We start from the raw sequence: 15,445 nt of genomic DNA on the forward strand, positions 1-15,445 counted from the left end.
ATATATATATATATATATATATATATATATATATATATATATATATACAGATATATCTTATCAGGCAGCATACTGACACATTAGTTGAAGCAGATAGCAATGAGTATTATGTTTGATAAGGGTCTGTGGCATTCAGAATTTATGGAGGTGGAATGTTTCCCAAAACACTGCCTGCAAAGGCCAGTGCCCTGATTTTTCACTGTATTTATGTATATACATACAGCCATATGAGAAAAATACCTCTGAACCCATTTTGTGGTATCTGTTATGATGAATATTGATAACTTTGGTACAGTTCTGGAAAAGCTCAGGTAGTAATGTGTTAGTCTCCCTCTCAACAAATTCATTTTATTCTGAAATTTCAAAGAATGCTTTGGCCCTGATGACAGAATTTGGTGAGGAATCAGACTATTTGTATTCTGAACATTAGAACAGGAACTTCCCACTGGTTGGTAAAAAGCCATCATGTATGTATCAAAGATCCATATCATGGCATTTGGTCAATTTTATAACTCTGTGGAACTCTGTTCAGTTTCTTGTAACATTTGGTTGAGTGTTAAATGTGGGACAAACTACCATGTAATACATTCAGAACAAACAAAACAACTTATACCCCTAAGGTTATAGCAAAACCATTTTGCCCAAGGAAGGAAAATGCCTCAGTAACTCTTTTTCAACAAGGCAGTATATATTAGTATTTTGCGGCTGCTGTCAAGTTATCACAAATTTAGTGGCTTAAAACATCACAAATTTATTCTTATGGTTCCGTATGTTAGAAGTGCAAAACTGGTCTTACTGGGCTAAAACAAAGATGTTGGCAGGGCTGCATTATTTTCTGGAATCTCTAGTGGAGAATCCGTTTCCTTGTTTTTTCCAACTTCTAGTAAATGTCCACATTCCTTGACACATAGTCCCCCTTTTCCATCTTCACAGCGAGCAGTTGTATTTATCTCTCACCATTTTTCTATATTCACATCTCCTTCTGATCATAGTCAAGAAAGATTCTTTCTTTTTTTTTTTAAGATTTTATTTATTTATTTGAGACAGAGAGAATGAGAGAGAGAGAGCACATGAGAGGGGGGAGGGTCAGAGGGCGAAGCAGACTCCCTGCTCAGCAGGGAGCCGGATGTGGGACTCGATCCAGGGACTCCAGGATCATGACCCGAGCCGAAGGCAGTCGCTTAACCAACTGAGCCACTCAGGCGCCCAAGATTCTGTATTTCTAAGGACCTATGTGATTAGATTGGAAGCCCACCTGGATCCAGGATAATCTCCTCATCTCAAGGTCCATAATTTTAACTCACCTGCAAAGTCCTTTTTGCCATGTAATGTAACATATTCACAGATTCTAGGCATTAGGATATGGCTATCTTTGGGCTGGGGGCGGGGGGGGGTTGCATTTTTTCTGCCTTCCCTATAGTGTAAGAAGTAAGAGCATAGCTCTGGAGTTAGCCTGTGTTCACCATTAAAAAATTGGGCAAGTTAATTAACTTTTGTGTACTTAACTTTCCCTCATCAGTAAGATGGGTATAGTAATGGCAATACCTCATAGTTATTAGATTGAGTATATATATACAAAAACACTTAGAACAGTGGATGGCATTCAGTGTAGTGTCAATCAATGTTACCATAATTGTTGAAAATCTGAAAGTTGAGCTAAGATCCAAGGTCTTTATATCCAGTAAGACCCATACTGAGAGTTTCTGAGTCTCTAATTGTTCTAAATTTATTGTCCAGAAATTCTTCTTTACCCTCAATCTGGAGTATATTGAAAGGCCAACATTTGTTATCTTTCCCTTGAATGCCCAGCAGTTAAGAGGATTTGCATCTCCTATTCAGGGAAGAGTATAGGAAGAAGGCTGGGAAGTCTCTACTACCTCATCTGTGGTTTTCCAGTGGTTGCTCTTAGTGGTAATGGTTCCAATTATTGTTCTCTCTCAGTAGTGGACATGGGTCCCAACTAGAGGGCTTCCTGATGGTTCTTAGTAACTTTCAGGGGCTACTTCCTTTGGTATCTCCAAGTCAGGATCATTAGCTCTTTACAGTAATAGCTGCTAAAATCTAGTTACTGACTTAGGTGTTACTAACACACTGTCTGAGTGTGTTTTTCTAATGTCTGACATTTCATGACCAGCACAATGGTTTTCCCCTAGCACCACCTCTAGAGAGCATCTCACAACAGAGCAATAAAATACGTACTGCAGCCTTTTCCAAAGAATATATGTTTGCTTTCCTCAGACACCGATATCTGGGTGTGCTTGAGTCAGACACAAACCTCCTGGACTCATGCATCACAGAGGGACCCCACACACGTTTGCACCAAAGCAATCTAGAGAGGGCTGGCCAGGTGTTGCTAATAGGCATGACCTGTTGCCATTTCATTTTTCTTCCCCATTTAAAAAAAACCCGCCTTTATGCAAGTCATAAATGGTTTTGTTTTCCAAAAGTATCCTGAATAGGTTTTTAAAAAAGTTTTAACTTTTCACAAGTAATTTTGAACAGTAGTGAGTATGGGAGGTTTTTCATAGTGTTAAGATCTGACCTTGTCTTACTGGTTACCTAGTCTATACACCTCTGGACATAAACCTTAATGGACTTAGAAAGTTAGTCTACAAGGCCAACATTTAATATTCTAACTTTAGAAGAGAAAGGTACTTTATATGGCTTTTTAATGATGAAGGTGAATGACTCTGACAGTCTCAGCTGTTGTAAATGTAGAACCCAAAATAGAACTTGTCTTAAGGGAACTGCAACTTCAATTTATGAAATATGCTTTTCTTTAAAATTCTGAAAAATCCTGGCTCTAGCTGATGGTAAGAAATTGGTTTCTAGGAAGGCCGTATCTCAAATAAAAATCACATACTCTTATTATTACAATTCAGAACACATTGGTTAAATATTATAAAATATAGTATTTTATGCTTTCATATAATTATGAAAGTTCAAAAAGTGTTTCTGGAGGAAAAACTGACTCATAAAGAACAAACACAGCTATAGATTCAATAGATATTAAAGGTTTGTTTGTTTTGTTTTTTGTTTTTTGTTGTTTTTTTTTGCCCAAAATGTGCAAATAATTTTTTTTTCATGGGTTGGGAAAGGTTAATATGAAGCTATGTTGTAGCTCATGGAAACAGAAGTACACACACACAATAGACTGCATTTACTTAACCCCTGTGATTCGTAGAGGACTTGACCTATCAAGGATATAAAGGTTTTTTTTTTTTAAGATTTTATTTATTTATTTGACAGGGAGAGACACAGCGAGAGAGGAAACACAAGCAAGGGGAGCAGGAGAGAGAGAAGCAGGCTTCCTGCGGAGCAGGGAGCCTGATGCGGGGCTCGATCCCAGGACGCTGGGATCATGACCTGAGCCGAAGGCAGACGCTTAACGACTGAGCCACCCAGGTGCCCCTTTTTTTTCTTTTTTTTTTTTTAAGATTTTATTTATTTATTAAGGATATAAAGGTTTTAATCAGTAGCTCTCTTTATGAATCAGAGTGTGATCACAAAAATTTTCAAATTAATTGCTGAGTGTCAAATCTTAGGCTTTGAATAATTTGCTACCTTAACAACTGAGGAATCTACATGTATCAAAAGAAGAGATTTATCCATGGCCATTAGAAACTAAAGGAGAGTGGGGAGGAAGAGAGGAAGAAGAAGGGGCATTGGCAGTGAATATGATGCTTCCGCGTATTAATGAACTTTAGTCGACAAAACAATGAAATGTAAAATCCATAAGAGATGAACAGAAATAATTGTTTAGAAGCCTAGGAAATTTGACCCTCAAGAGACAGAGATATAAATATGCTACAACTGACCAAAGTCCTCTAAAATTTCTCAAAAATCTTACGCATAGATATTTAAAGGAATAAACATATAGATGGTGTATACATTTCTTTATTAAACTCTTTCACACATTTTTAAATAATGTAAACATTATTGGCTACATTTGTAAAAGATTTATTAATAATTCATTGGAGCAAAAAGGAGACTGATAAAACCCATAGAAACTGACTACATGATTGCAAATACCCTAATGGCAATATAATGGAGATGATCCTAATGGATGAACTATACATTGTTTACCCTTTAGGCTTGCATCCTTCTTTTAGGTCATTTTAAAGGTTTGTTTAGTAGCCAAATTCATATATATATATATATATACACACACTAACTACCAATATAGATAATAAATATATACACTATATATATATATATGTTTAGTAGCCAAATAACATAAACCTATATATAGTTTTCAAGATACTGCTCTTCTGACTTGCTAAAAGCATCCAAAAAGTAAGCTATTTATTCATCTTTATTTGAGATTCCCATAAGAAATGACAAATTGACTACTAGAATATTTTTTATAGTTTCATGCTGCTCATAACGTACTATTCTTTTTGGGGGGAAATTTGAATGTAAGTGTTAAAATTATGTTTGGTTTTGGTTACTTTATAATTACAATTTTCCTTTTATTAATTGCTCCAGTATTCCAGTTATTTATTTATTTTAAGATTTTATTTATTTATTTGACAGGGAGAGAGATAGCGAGAGCAGGAACACAAGCAGGGGGAGTGGGAGAGGGAGAAGCAGGCTTCCCGCGGAGCAGGGAGCCCGATGTGGGGCTCGATCCCAGGACCCTGGGACCATGACCCGAGCTGAAGGCAGACACTCAACGACTGAGCCACCCAGGCGCCCCTCCAGTATTCCAATTATTAACAAACAATGAAACATCTCTGGGATGTCTGTCCATTGTGACTGAAAGTACCTTTGCTTCCTGTTCGTATCTTAATGAAATTCTTGAGCTGAAAAAAATTTTCTTTCATTTGATTTTCATATTTTCTCTTAAAGGTAAATGATCAAACTCCTTCACATATTGTCTTTTCAGATTTTTCCTCTTTGAAAGAAATAAAAAATATTTTTCTTTCTTTTATTTCATGAATTCTTTAAAGCCTATATTTAATATGCCACCTCGAGGGGTAGTGAATATTTGGATTGCTGAGTTTGAACAGTTTACTGATTCTGTCAAAGCCCCTTGTGGCTTTTCCTTCCAGCTTCATATGCAGCATAAAATAGTAGAAACTATTAGAAACAAGAGTAGGGGACTGTAGATGGCTGTGGATTCTTCTTTGTAGCAATTCCTAAAATAGTATCGGTAATCAGCTTTTTGATTATCATCACTGCAGGCTTCCTCAAAGCCTCTTCAATGGCATAATTTTTGACACTATTTCAAAATAATGAACTGCAAAGTGAAGAATTCAGTGAAAACTTTGTCACTTGTGCTAAAATAAGATTTTTGAAGTGAAAAATTATTTTGTTGGAAGCTAGATTCAGTCAAACTGTGATTCTTTTAGACTTAAGTTTTGCTTTGATTTAATGGTTAACACGTCATTGTATAGTTAGACCAGGCTAGAAGTATTGCTCAGAGGTGGCAGTGAACTCAGGAGGTCAAAGTGATAAACACCCAGAAGGCACACAGTTGTGAATTCCTGATACTCTGACTGATGAAGTGGCTCTTAGGCCAAGGCTGTGCATTGGCAGTATAGTGGGGAATGACAAAGAAGAATTTTTTTTTTCACTTTTGAGTCTCTATCTTCCTCTAGTCTTCTATCTTCACTTTTGAGTCTCTATCTTCCTCTAAATTAGTTAAAATTTTACAGTGGCAATGTTTTCATTTATTATCTGTGCAACTTTTTAACAGGTGTAAGTTAAGGAAACAGGACTCTGCAGTTGTAGACATTTGGGACTAAGAATGTGTTACAGTTTTACAGGATGATGACTCGTGTCACCCAGAGGAAAAGCATTGAGACCTCCATGTGGCTGATGAATGGAAGGGAAGCCATTCACACTCAGGCAAAAGGTACCTAAGGAAAAGTGGTTCTTGATTCTCTATCTCTTTGCCCATTATCATTTTATAGTTCAGAAATGGAGTCCTTCAGGGGACTGAAGTCACCCCAGCTGGTGTGTCAGACAAACCGAACATACTGTGGAGTCTTTCTTACGGTAAAGGAAGTCCAGGTATCCCACTAAATTCGTCATTCAGAGTCAAGGTAGAAACATTTTTTTTTCCCAAGGAGGAAATAGAGTGAACATACGATGTTTCTCATTCAAAGAGACTTTGGTATACTTCAGTAAACAAAGAGACAAACAAAAGTAAGATATGATTCTTCTTTAATCACTTTAATGTGTTTAGTCCAACACGAAAAGAGGTTGCTTCCTATTTCCTATTAATGAATGTCCTTGGGGGTTAAATGATAGTACCTTGTTATGGGAATGTTATTTGTATTATGGTGATGGGGTTTGATCAACTAGGTTTCAAATATAGGAAGTAGTTTTCTACTCCATTATACTTAAGACAGTAGAATTAGTTGCTGACCATGTATAGCTATACTAAATATATTGTAAAGGTGACAGGCAATTAAACAAATGCATATTTGCAATTTTGGGCCTCATGTAATAATCCTTAACTGTTATTATCTACTCATTGCTTAATCTAACTCTGGATTTATTAAAATAGATATGTATTTTTAAATATATATTTTAAGTATATATATATTTTTTGGTTAATTTTTTATTTTTAAAAAATAACACACTCTAAATTCTGATCTACTAGCTTAATTTTCTGGCATAGTTCTAAGACTTTCAGGTTAACTTGTCTTAGTCTCTCCTGGAACTCTATTCTCATCTGTTTGTGGCTTTCTCCCAATTTATTAGAAGGATCTTAGGGAGAATTTAAGTCAGAATTTGCAGAACTTAAGAACCAGCTCTTTGATGGGACGCCTGGGTGGCTCAGTCGGTTAAGCGTCTGCCTTCTACTTCTCATAGATGCAAGCATGTTGGAATCTCTAGCCCTGAAGGGCTTTCAGTCTGAAAGATGAAAATCTGATTTTGAATCCTTGTCATTTTTTTGATTAATTTTTTTCTTTAAAAAAAGACACAGCTATATTCTACAAATACAGTCCTAGTTTCCCTAAGAGATAGTAATCACTAATTGAACCAAATCTGTGTTCTTTGGTAACTAAAGAAAGGGTTTGCAAAACTAGATCAGAAGGAGCAGGGAAGTTTAGAGTCAACACCCTTAGATGGGAAAAGAAAAAAAGCCAGGTAATAAGAGATAAGATCATAGGACTATGATAGGAATCTAAGACAAGTAAAAAAGAAAACCAAATAACTACAAAACACTTTTATCATGTCATTTTTCTCTTTTGGGTGTGTGAAGAAATCATGTAAACTCAAAGAGCTGATTCTTTTTTTTTTTTTTTAAAGATTTTATTTATTGGACAGAGAGAGCACAAGCAGAGGGAGAGGGAGAAGCAGGCTCCCCACTGAGCAGGGAGCCCGATGTGTGTCTCAATCCCAGGACCCGGGGATCATGACCTGAGCCGAAGGCAGATGCTTAACCAACTGAGCCACCCAGGCACCCGCTTGGTATTTAATTTTAAAATTTTAATTTTATATCTAGGGGCACCTGGGTGGCTTAATTGGTTAAGTGTCCAAGTCTTGATTTCAGCTCAGGTCATGATCTCAGGGTTGTGAGATCCAGCCCCGCGTCAGGCTCCATGTTGGATGTGGAGCCTGCTTAAGATTCTCTCTCTTCCTCTCCCTCTGCCCCTTCCCCTTGCCCCTCCCCCCCAAAAGAAAATAAAAAAGATAAATAAATAAAAATTTAGTTTTATATCTAAAAAAGATGTTTTAATCCCTTCTTAACGTTAGTCCAAAATGCAGTATGTAAACAGTATTATCTCTATCCCTTGTTCCTGAATGTTACTTTCACATAATCCATATATTCTCCAAATTACTTTGCATTACATAATCACTTGAAGTAGAATTAAGGATAGGACAGATACATGTTATAGTATAAAATTAATATAGAAATATATAAAATAAATCATATATGTCTAGTAGTACAAAATAAAGGACGTGTTATATGCAGTTTAGTATTTATGCAGTAAATATAAATAATATGCTCTATGGAGTTGTAGACAAAGGTGTTTTCTATTCTTGATTTTTATATCCATGAAGAACACATGACAAGAGATAGACATGTAGACTGTACCCTCTTCATAAGTAAGAGCATATCTCTGCAACTTTGTGTTTATGAATCACCCAATGCCATGAGGCTGAGCCACCTGGAAGATTATTCTTGTGCTTTCCTAACTTGCCACTGCCAAGTGTGCCTCTGGCAGTTATTATTCCTGGGTAAAGGTATCAAGTAAATGCTTTGATTCCGCACATCTAGTCCCTCTTCTCTTAATATTAACCATATACAAATTTTTATTTGATGCAATACCCATCTCCACACAAAGAAAAAGTCCCATTGTTTTTCTAGGTGAGGAAGGGGTTTGTAAAGGTGTTTAAGTCCTGTTTGCAGGCTGTTCTGGCATCTGGAGTCAATCTTTTAGAAGTCATATAGGATAAAATAGAGTAAGGTATTCTAAATTCCAGGACATTTATGTAGAGCTTATTGGCAATTATATTTTACATTTGCCATGACTCCAGTATTTTTCCTGGGCTTGGGATTTTACCTGTACCACAGGCAAAGTAAGACATTTAAAAATTTTGAGAACATGGATTTACTTCTCCTATCATCTTTGTGCCTACATGCAGATTGCCCAAATCAGTAGAAATATGGGTAGGATCTATGACATCTGCTGAATGTGGTTATTATGTTCAAACTGTGGAGAATCAGTGATTGTTTGGTCCCAGTGTCCCAGTATGTATATTTTCTGATGTTCAGTGTTTTGAGGATATCTGTAACATGGCTTTCATTTTGATACTATGACTAGATAATTGTTCATGGGACTGTTCAGTACTATGTTTAGAGCATATAGAGAAAGGGGCTATGAGTTTTCTTTAATATCTTTATTTTTTTTAAAAAAATTTTACCCATTTATTTGACAGAGAGAGAGCGTGCACAAGAAGAGGGAGGGGCAGGCAGAAGGAGATGGAGAAACAGGCTCCTCAGCGAGCAGAGAGCCCGATGTGGGGTTTGATCCCAGGACCCCAGGATCATGACCTGAGCCAAAGGCAGAAGCTTAACCAACTAGCCACCCAGGCGCCCCTCTTTAATATCTTTAAACTTTAAGAGCTTAGTCCTTTCTCCTTAAATGAGGCAAGGAGGGATATCAGTCCCTGAATAATGAGCTATGTGAATGCATCATTAAAAATCCATTTATCTTCAGAGTCTTGGGCTGACCTATGAAGTCACTACAATAACATGGTATCAGTCATCCATTTAATCCAGTCTCTTCTTTCTAACAACATCAGGTGGAAATTGTATTGGTCAATTATTTGAATTTTGCAAACATGAATTATTATCCCATGAACATTTAAAAATAGGCAAAGATTACTGTGGTTTGTTCCATTGGCAGAATCACCACTATAATGATACCTTAGTCCAAAAGTTATGTAATTGCTTAGTAATCCACCATGTACAGTCCATTTCTAATTATCTAGGTTCATTAGAGAATACATGCTGACTTCCAAGGATTTGTTGAAACAAATATCTAGACTATGACTAATTAGAGGACTTTGTAATACTTTCAATATTAGAATATCACATTAGTCTCAACTCTACAGGGTATAAATTTGTCCTGTGGCTCTTCTGCTAAGTGGCATTTGCAGAGAGAGGCATACATCATAGTGTTTGTTAAGAGAAGAGGATTTAGAATCAGATCAATTTGTGTTCAAATCTTGTCTGCCACAGATCACCTGAATGACCTTGGACAAGTTAATTAACCTCTCTGGGCCTCAGCAAAATGAGGGATAATAATACTCAACTAACACAAGTTGTTATGAAGATCAGGTAAGTATATAAAGAGCCTAATAGAGTGACCAGGACATTATAGATACTCAATAAAAGGCTGTTATTTTTATTACTTTTATTATTATCATCAGATTTTTTAGATCAAAATCTTTCATCTCTCTGTAGCATATGGCTATCCTGACAGCAATATTTCCTATGATAATAGACCAGATCATGGTTTCCATCCACTTTACTGGGAGGGCAAAAGCAAGCATTATGTAGGACCGTATTCATCTGGTTTTCTACAGTTTTCCCTTTCTAAGTATGTAAAAGCAGTTTTCACCTGGCAGTGAACCCAAAATAATGAACTCCATGATAAGTGAATAGGTCTATTTAATTATTAAACCTTGTTCTGACAATGACATGAGCTGCAGGACTAACTGTGCTCCATCCATTTAGTCCCAGAAGACCATATTCAATTAGGACAACCTTGGGGTCTTTGAGAGGAGTTAAGCTTGTAAGACCAGGTGCTGTTAGAAGCTTTCAAAGTCTAGTACAAAACAGTCCCCATGTCTGGCTTAATCTTGAATTCCCTCTAAAGCCTCAGTTAACTTTTGGACTGTCTTAAGTGTTTTCTGCATAATCTCATGCTACCCCAGAATTTATTTTTATTTATTTATTTATTTTTTAAAAATATTTTATTTATTCATTCATGAGAGACAGAGAGAGAGAGAGAGAGAGAGAGAGAGAGAGAGAGGCAGAGGGAGAAGCAGGCTCCCAAGGAGCAGGGAGCCCGATGCAGGACTCCATCCCAGGACCCTGGGATCATGACCTGAGCTGAAGGCAGATGCTTAACCATCTGAGCCACCCAGGCGCCTGCTACCTCAGAATTTAAAAGGGAACTTCTGCCAGACAAACAACACAGCTCACTTTTGTCCCAGCCTTTTGGGGTGACTACTTCATACTTCATGCTCTCCCTGTCTGACTATATAGCAGGTAATCAGTTTGGATCCTATCTCACAATGGTCCTTGGCATTTGGCTGAAATGGTGGCTCCCATCAATCATAATGAAGAGGATGGAATAAATCTACTGGCTACTTCATATATAAGGTCCTCAATGCCTTGAAGACATTCAGTTATCTTGGATACTTAGAATTTTACAAAGCATTCAAACATTCATGAGCAGTAAGTAAAATAATATAGTGTGCTTCTGAGAATATTTCTAATCCATGATCTGTTTATTGGAAGAGAATATGTATCATATTAAAGTTTAAGCTTCTGCCTGACTAGGACTCCTTATAAAGCATCCACCTCTGACTCAGGCAGTAGCTGTTAAATTTAAATATCTGTTTAATTTGGTTCTCCTCACCCTTAGCTATAAATTAGCCAACTCATAAAAAAAAAACAGTCTCTTTTTCAGCATTGGAGAGAAGAGTATTTTTTAAGTTCATTTTCATTTTCTTACTGTTTCGCCTTTTTGGTTAGTTTAGACACTGGGTTCTACTCTAAATTTTATGGAACCACTACAAGAATGGGACATGGGGCTAAAGAAATGCAACTGAATTTCCAAGAGATTAATCCCTTTCCTTGTGAGTGAATTAAGTTCTTGTAATTGTCAGACCCAATGTCTTTAGATCCTCTGTACACTTTTAACTAAATATCCACTATATGTTTGGCGTGACATCAAAAGTGGTCAATAAATTAAGAGCAGTCTTGAGAGACTTCTGCAGATTTGGAACTTCTAATTACTCTCATCAATTTTGCAATAATAGAAATTCACTTTTCAGATTGTGAAGTGTTTTAGAGAGTAATCAGGCGAAGAAAAGTGCTTTCGAGGGGAAATCTTTCAGTGGACCCATTATCAATTCAAGCTTTATATCTGTTGCATTTAACCAAAAGAGCAAATTATAATATCATAGAAATAGTTCAGTCTCACTAGAGTCATCAAAATGTTACAAATGAGAAATTAAATTAATAGATATAAAATGTTCTTATTTGTCGTAGTGGAAGAATTACAGGCAATAATTTTAAAGTCTCACATTTATTCTCTCCTTTAGTTGAAAATAACAGCAGAAAAGCAATAGCATTCAGACCTCTTGACTATTTAGCAATCTGTTCATCCTTAGTTTAAAACATTTATTACCCTGTGCCTTCCAAAAATATAATGAAAAGGTGTATAAGCTGGTGAGAAAGGAGAGAAAAACATGTCTTTTGGATTTTAACTATCTGAAGAATGATACGGTGATTAACTTCTCATTGAAAGAACTTGTGGAGAAGATGTGAAACCAGAGACAAAGAGTCAAGATGAATAAGGCATAATGATTGAGGGTGTTTTTGTTGTTGTTGTTGTTGTTTTTAAAAGATTTTATTTATTTGAGAGACAGAGGACACAGTGAGAGAGGGAACACAAGCAGGGGGAGTGGGAGAGGAAGAAGCAGGCTTCCCACCCAGCAGGGAGCCAGATGCGGCGCTGGATCCCAGGACCCCGGGATCATGACCTGAGCTGAAGGCAGACGCTTAACGACTGAGCCACCCAGGCACCCCAGTGATTGAGGTTTTTAAAAATACTATCATATGTTTCTGATAATTTTGAACTTTCATACTTTTTGTCTTAAAATATATTTATAATTTGTTAAAATTAAGTAAACACTTGATCCTACTAAACCATGAGTATTTTAATTCTACTAGATCAGTAGTTATCCCCAACATCATTTCAAAATAGAAAGTCAGTAGTTACTTATGAAAAGACGTTGCTAACTGGCATTCTCCGAATTCTATAGGGCTGCCTCATGCACATTCCAACCAGTTGACCAGAGGTACTCCCATCTATAGCCGCTGGGGATTTCTTTCTTGTCCCTACCATCTTAATGTGTATGGTGTGAATAATTCTACCTTATAGTCCAACCTCTTCCTCTCTTCTTTTCAAGAAAGGAAAGGAAGAAGGGCATAAAGAATGTTAGAAAACAAGAAGATTGGGAAGAAGTAGAGGAAAATAAGGGATTAAAGGCTCTGTTTCAGGCTATAGAAATCTCCAGAGCAGGGACACCCAAGTTTTTTCAGAAGCAGTTTTATGATCAGAAATTGATGTGTGGGTTATTTTTTATAATAGTGATGAGTTGAAAGAATCTGTCTCAGGTTGTGACTCAAAGGTAAATCGAGAACCTGTGGAGGTTTTATTCATATCTAATTTCTGTCTTTTTTCATCATCCCAAAGTTTTGTGATGTCACTTAATGCAATTAAATGTGATGAGTTCAAAAGCAGATAGTTTCAATTATCAGCAAATTATAATTAATAATTGATTCAAAGCTGAGGGCATTAAACACTGATGGTAGCAGGGTAGGTTATGTAACTCAGGGTAACATTTTTATTTATTTTATTTTATTTTATTTTTTTAAAGATTTTATTTATTTATTTGAGAGAGAGAGAATGAGAGAGAGAGCACATGAGAGGGGGGGAGGGTCAGAGGGAGATGCAGACTCCCCGCCGAGCAGGGAGCCTGATGCGGGACTCGATCCAGGGACTCCAGGATCATGACCTGAGCCGAAGGCAGTCGCTTTAACCAGCTGAGCCACCCAGGTGCCCTCAGGGTAACATTTTTAAAATAAAAAAGTCAGGTGGTCCAGGTCCACAATGGGATCATACAGGCCCAATGGGAGTATGGACAGCACGTTGGGTGTTCAGCATGGAGATGGGGGTGAACTTTTACCCATGGTTTGACAAAGAGGTAAGCATGAGAGGAGCCCTGATTTTTCTGCCATGGCTAGCTTTGATTTTCCCATAGAATGTTTGTTTTCTGTGGTCTTTCAGTTCTATACTTCTATTAGCGAAATACTTTATCAACATGATTACTGAACAACATTTCAGTCAGTTGGCCCTGGCATTGAAGCATTATTTAATCATTCTGTTACTACGAGGAAACATTTTCCCAGATAACTGATCTACAAGTAAACTTTTAGAAACAACTTGTTATAAATTGTGCGTATAGTTTTCTTTAAAAATATATACAATTGTTAACAAAGCAAAAAGCAAAACCCAAACAATTTTCCTTAATTTTTTTTCCCTATTCTTAGGATTTGTCAAGCACTGCAGTGAATTTTTTTTCCCCTGTGCTGAAAATGTGCTTAATTGGCTTCATAATTAGCTAGTTCATTAAAGCCCAGTACATTTTTTTTCTGACCTTTTTTTTTTCCTGCAGTAAAAGACAGTGTTTTTCTAATTAAAACCGCCAATAAATAAGAAATTCACTTCTTACCTTGTCAGAAGGTTTAAATGGATTTCCTTGTCCGCTAATTCCACCACTGATACTGAATCCAAGGCCAGGATTCTTTTCTATTCTCACACAAAACTGTGTAAAAAAAGACATAAAAAAGTGATCAGTTATATATCAAAGCTAAATATCTTCAATTTAACTGCCTCACCGTAGAAAAGATTCACATTTCACTTAAGTTCTCAGGGTTAGACTATATTAGTACACAAAGGACAAATACTCAGTGCTTCTACAGGCCTAAGTTATGATTGAAACTAGCTTGAAATTACCTGGGCAAGAAGACACTAGCAAGTATTTATCCATTATCATGTGTAGAAATGCACTCTGATTAGCAGTTTTAAAAAATCAAAAGCTATACTTATAACAATAACAAAATTGTGCATTGTTTCAGTTACCTACTTTACATGCACATATATTATGGCCAATTAGAAGAGACTGTATGAATAAGTGAAAGAAAGTTTGCAAATGTACAGCGAAGGAAAATACGGCATTTAAATAAGTTGCCACTGCTTTCTAGGAGAGTAGTACAATCCATCTCCCTGGTAGATGATTATATTGTTTAGAAATAGCAGGGTTTTTATTTTGAGAAAGGGGAAAACTTTTGGCCAGAGCTCTAGTGAGGGTGGAACAGAGGAAGAATGAAATACTCAGTCATAGAAGTTTGGGTTTGGCACCAGCTCCCGGAGAGGCAGTTAGAAGCCTTGGAAGACAGAGGAGACCACTGAAAACAGGAATATGGAGAAACTGTGATAAGGAATAGTTGATAAATATTTAGGACCGTGAGGGCTAATATTCTAGTATTCTGTGCTGTGTTATCTCCCCAAACCCTAAACCATCAATGAAAGTCTGTTAAACACAAGAGCCTTGTGCTTTGAGACCTAGGGGGGGAATGATGGCACCAGGAGTAGGTCCATGTCACGCTCAGGCTGTAGTAAAGATGAAGCTATTATAAGAGTGAATGCACAATGTAGATCAAGAATTCAGCAGAAGGGGAATCATTGCCAGGAATGACCTAGAGAGGCGATAACAAACCCAGGAATTCTTTTTTTTTTTTTTTTAAGATTTTATTTATTTGTCAGAGAGAGAGAGAGCACAAGCAGGGAGAGCAGCAGGCAGAGGGAGAAGCAGACTCCTTGCTGAGCAGGGAGCCCAATACAGGACTCGATCCCAGGACCCTGGGATCATGACCTGAGCTGAAGGCAGATGCTTAACTGACTGAGCTACCCAGGCATCCCCAAACCTAGGAATTCTTGATGATCCTGAGCTGGGATATGTATGAGGACCATGGTGAAAATGCTAGTTTTCCATGTAAAGTGGGATGGGGTGACCCGAGATGATTGAAAGACTTGGGACCCCACAGGGAGCATACACTTGGTTACAGAAAAGAAGGAAGGAAGGAAGGAAGGAAGGAAGGAAGGAAGGAAGGAAGGAA

General features: G+C 37.0%; 1 protein-coding gene across 1 annotated transcript in view; it reads right to left on the minus strand.

Annotated features, from left to right (window-relative positions):
* The window catches only part of LRRC7 (leucine rich repeat containing 7), a 646,929-nt gene that overhangs the window by 18,200 nt on the left and 613,284 nt on the right, over nucleotides 1-15,445 (minus strand). The window contains exon 26 of the mRNA XM_035018295.1: nucleotides 13,999-14,091. Coding sequence (XP_034874186.1) covers nucleotides 13,999-14,091 — 93 coding nt within the window. The remainder of the gene's footprint in view (nucleotides 1-13,998; nucleotides 14,092-15,445) is intronic.

The sequence above is a fragment of the Mirounga leonina genome, unplaced genomic scaffold (genome assembly GCF_011800145.1).
Source record: "Mirounga leonina isolate KUSES-001 unplaced genomic scaffold, KU_Mleo_1.0 Mir_173, whole genome shotgun sequence".
NCBI classification, from domain to species: Eukaryota; Metazoa; Chordata; class Mammalia; order Carnivora; family Phocidae; genus Mirounga; species Mirounga leonina.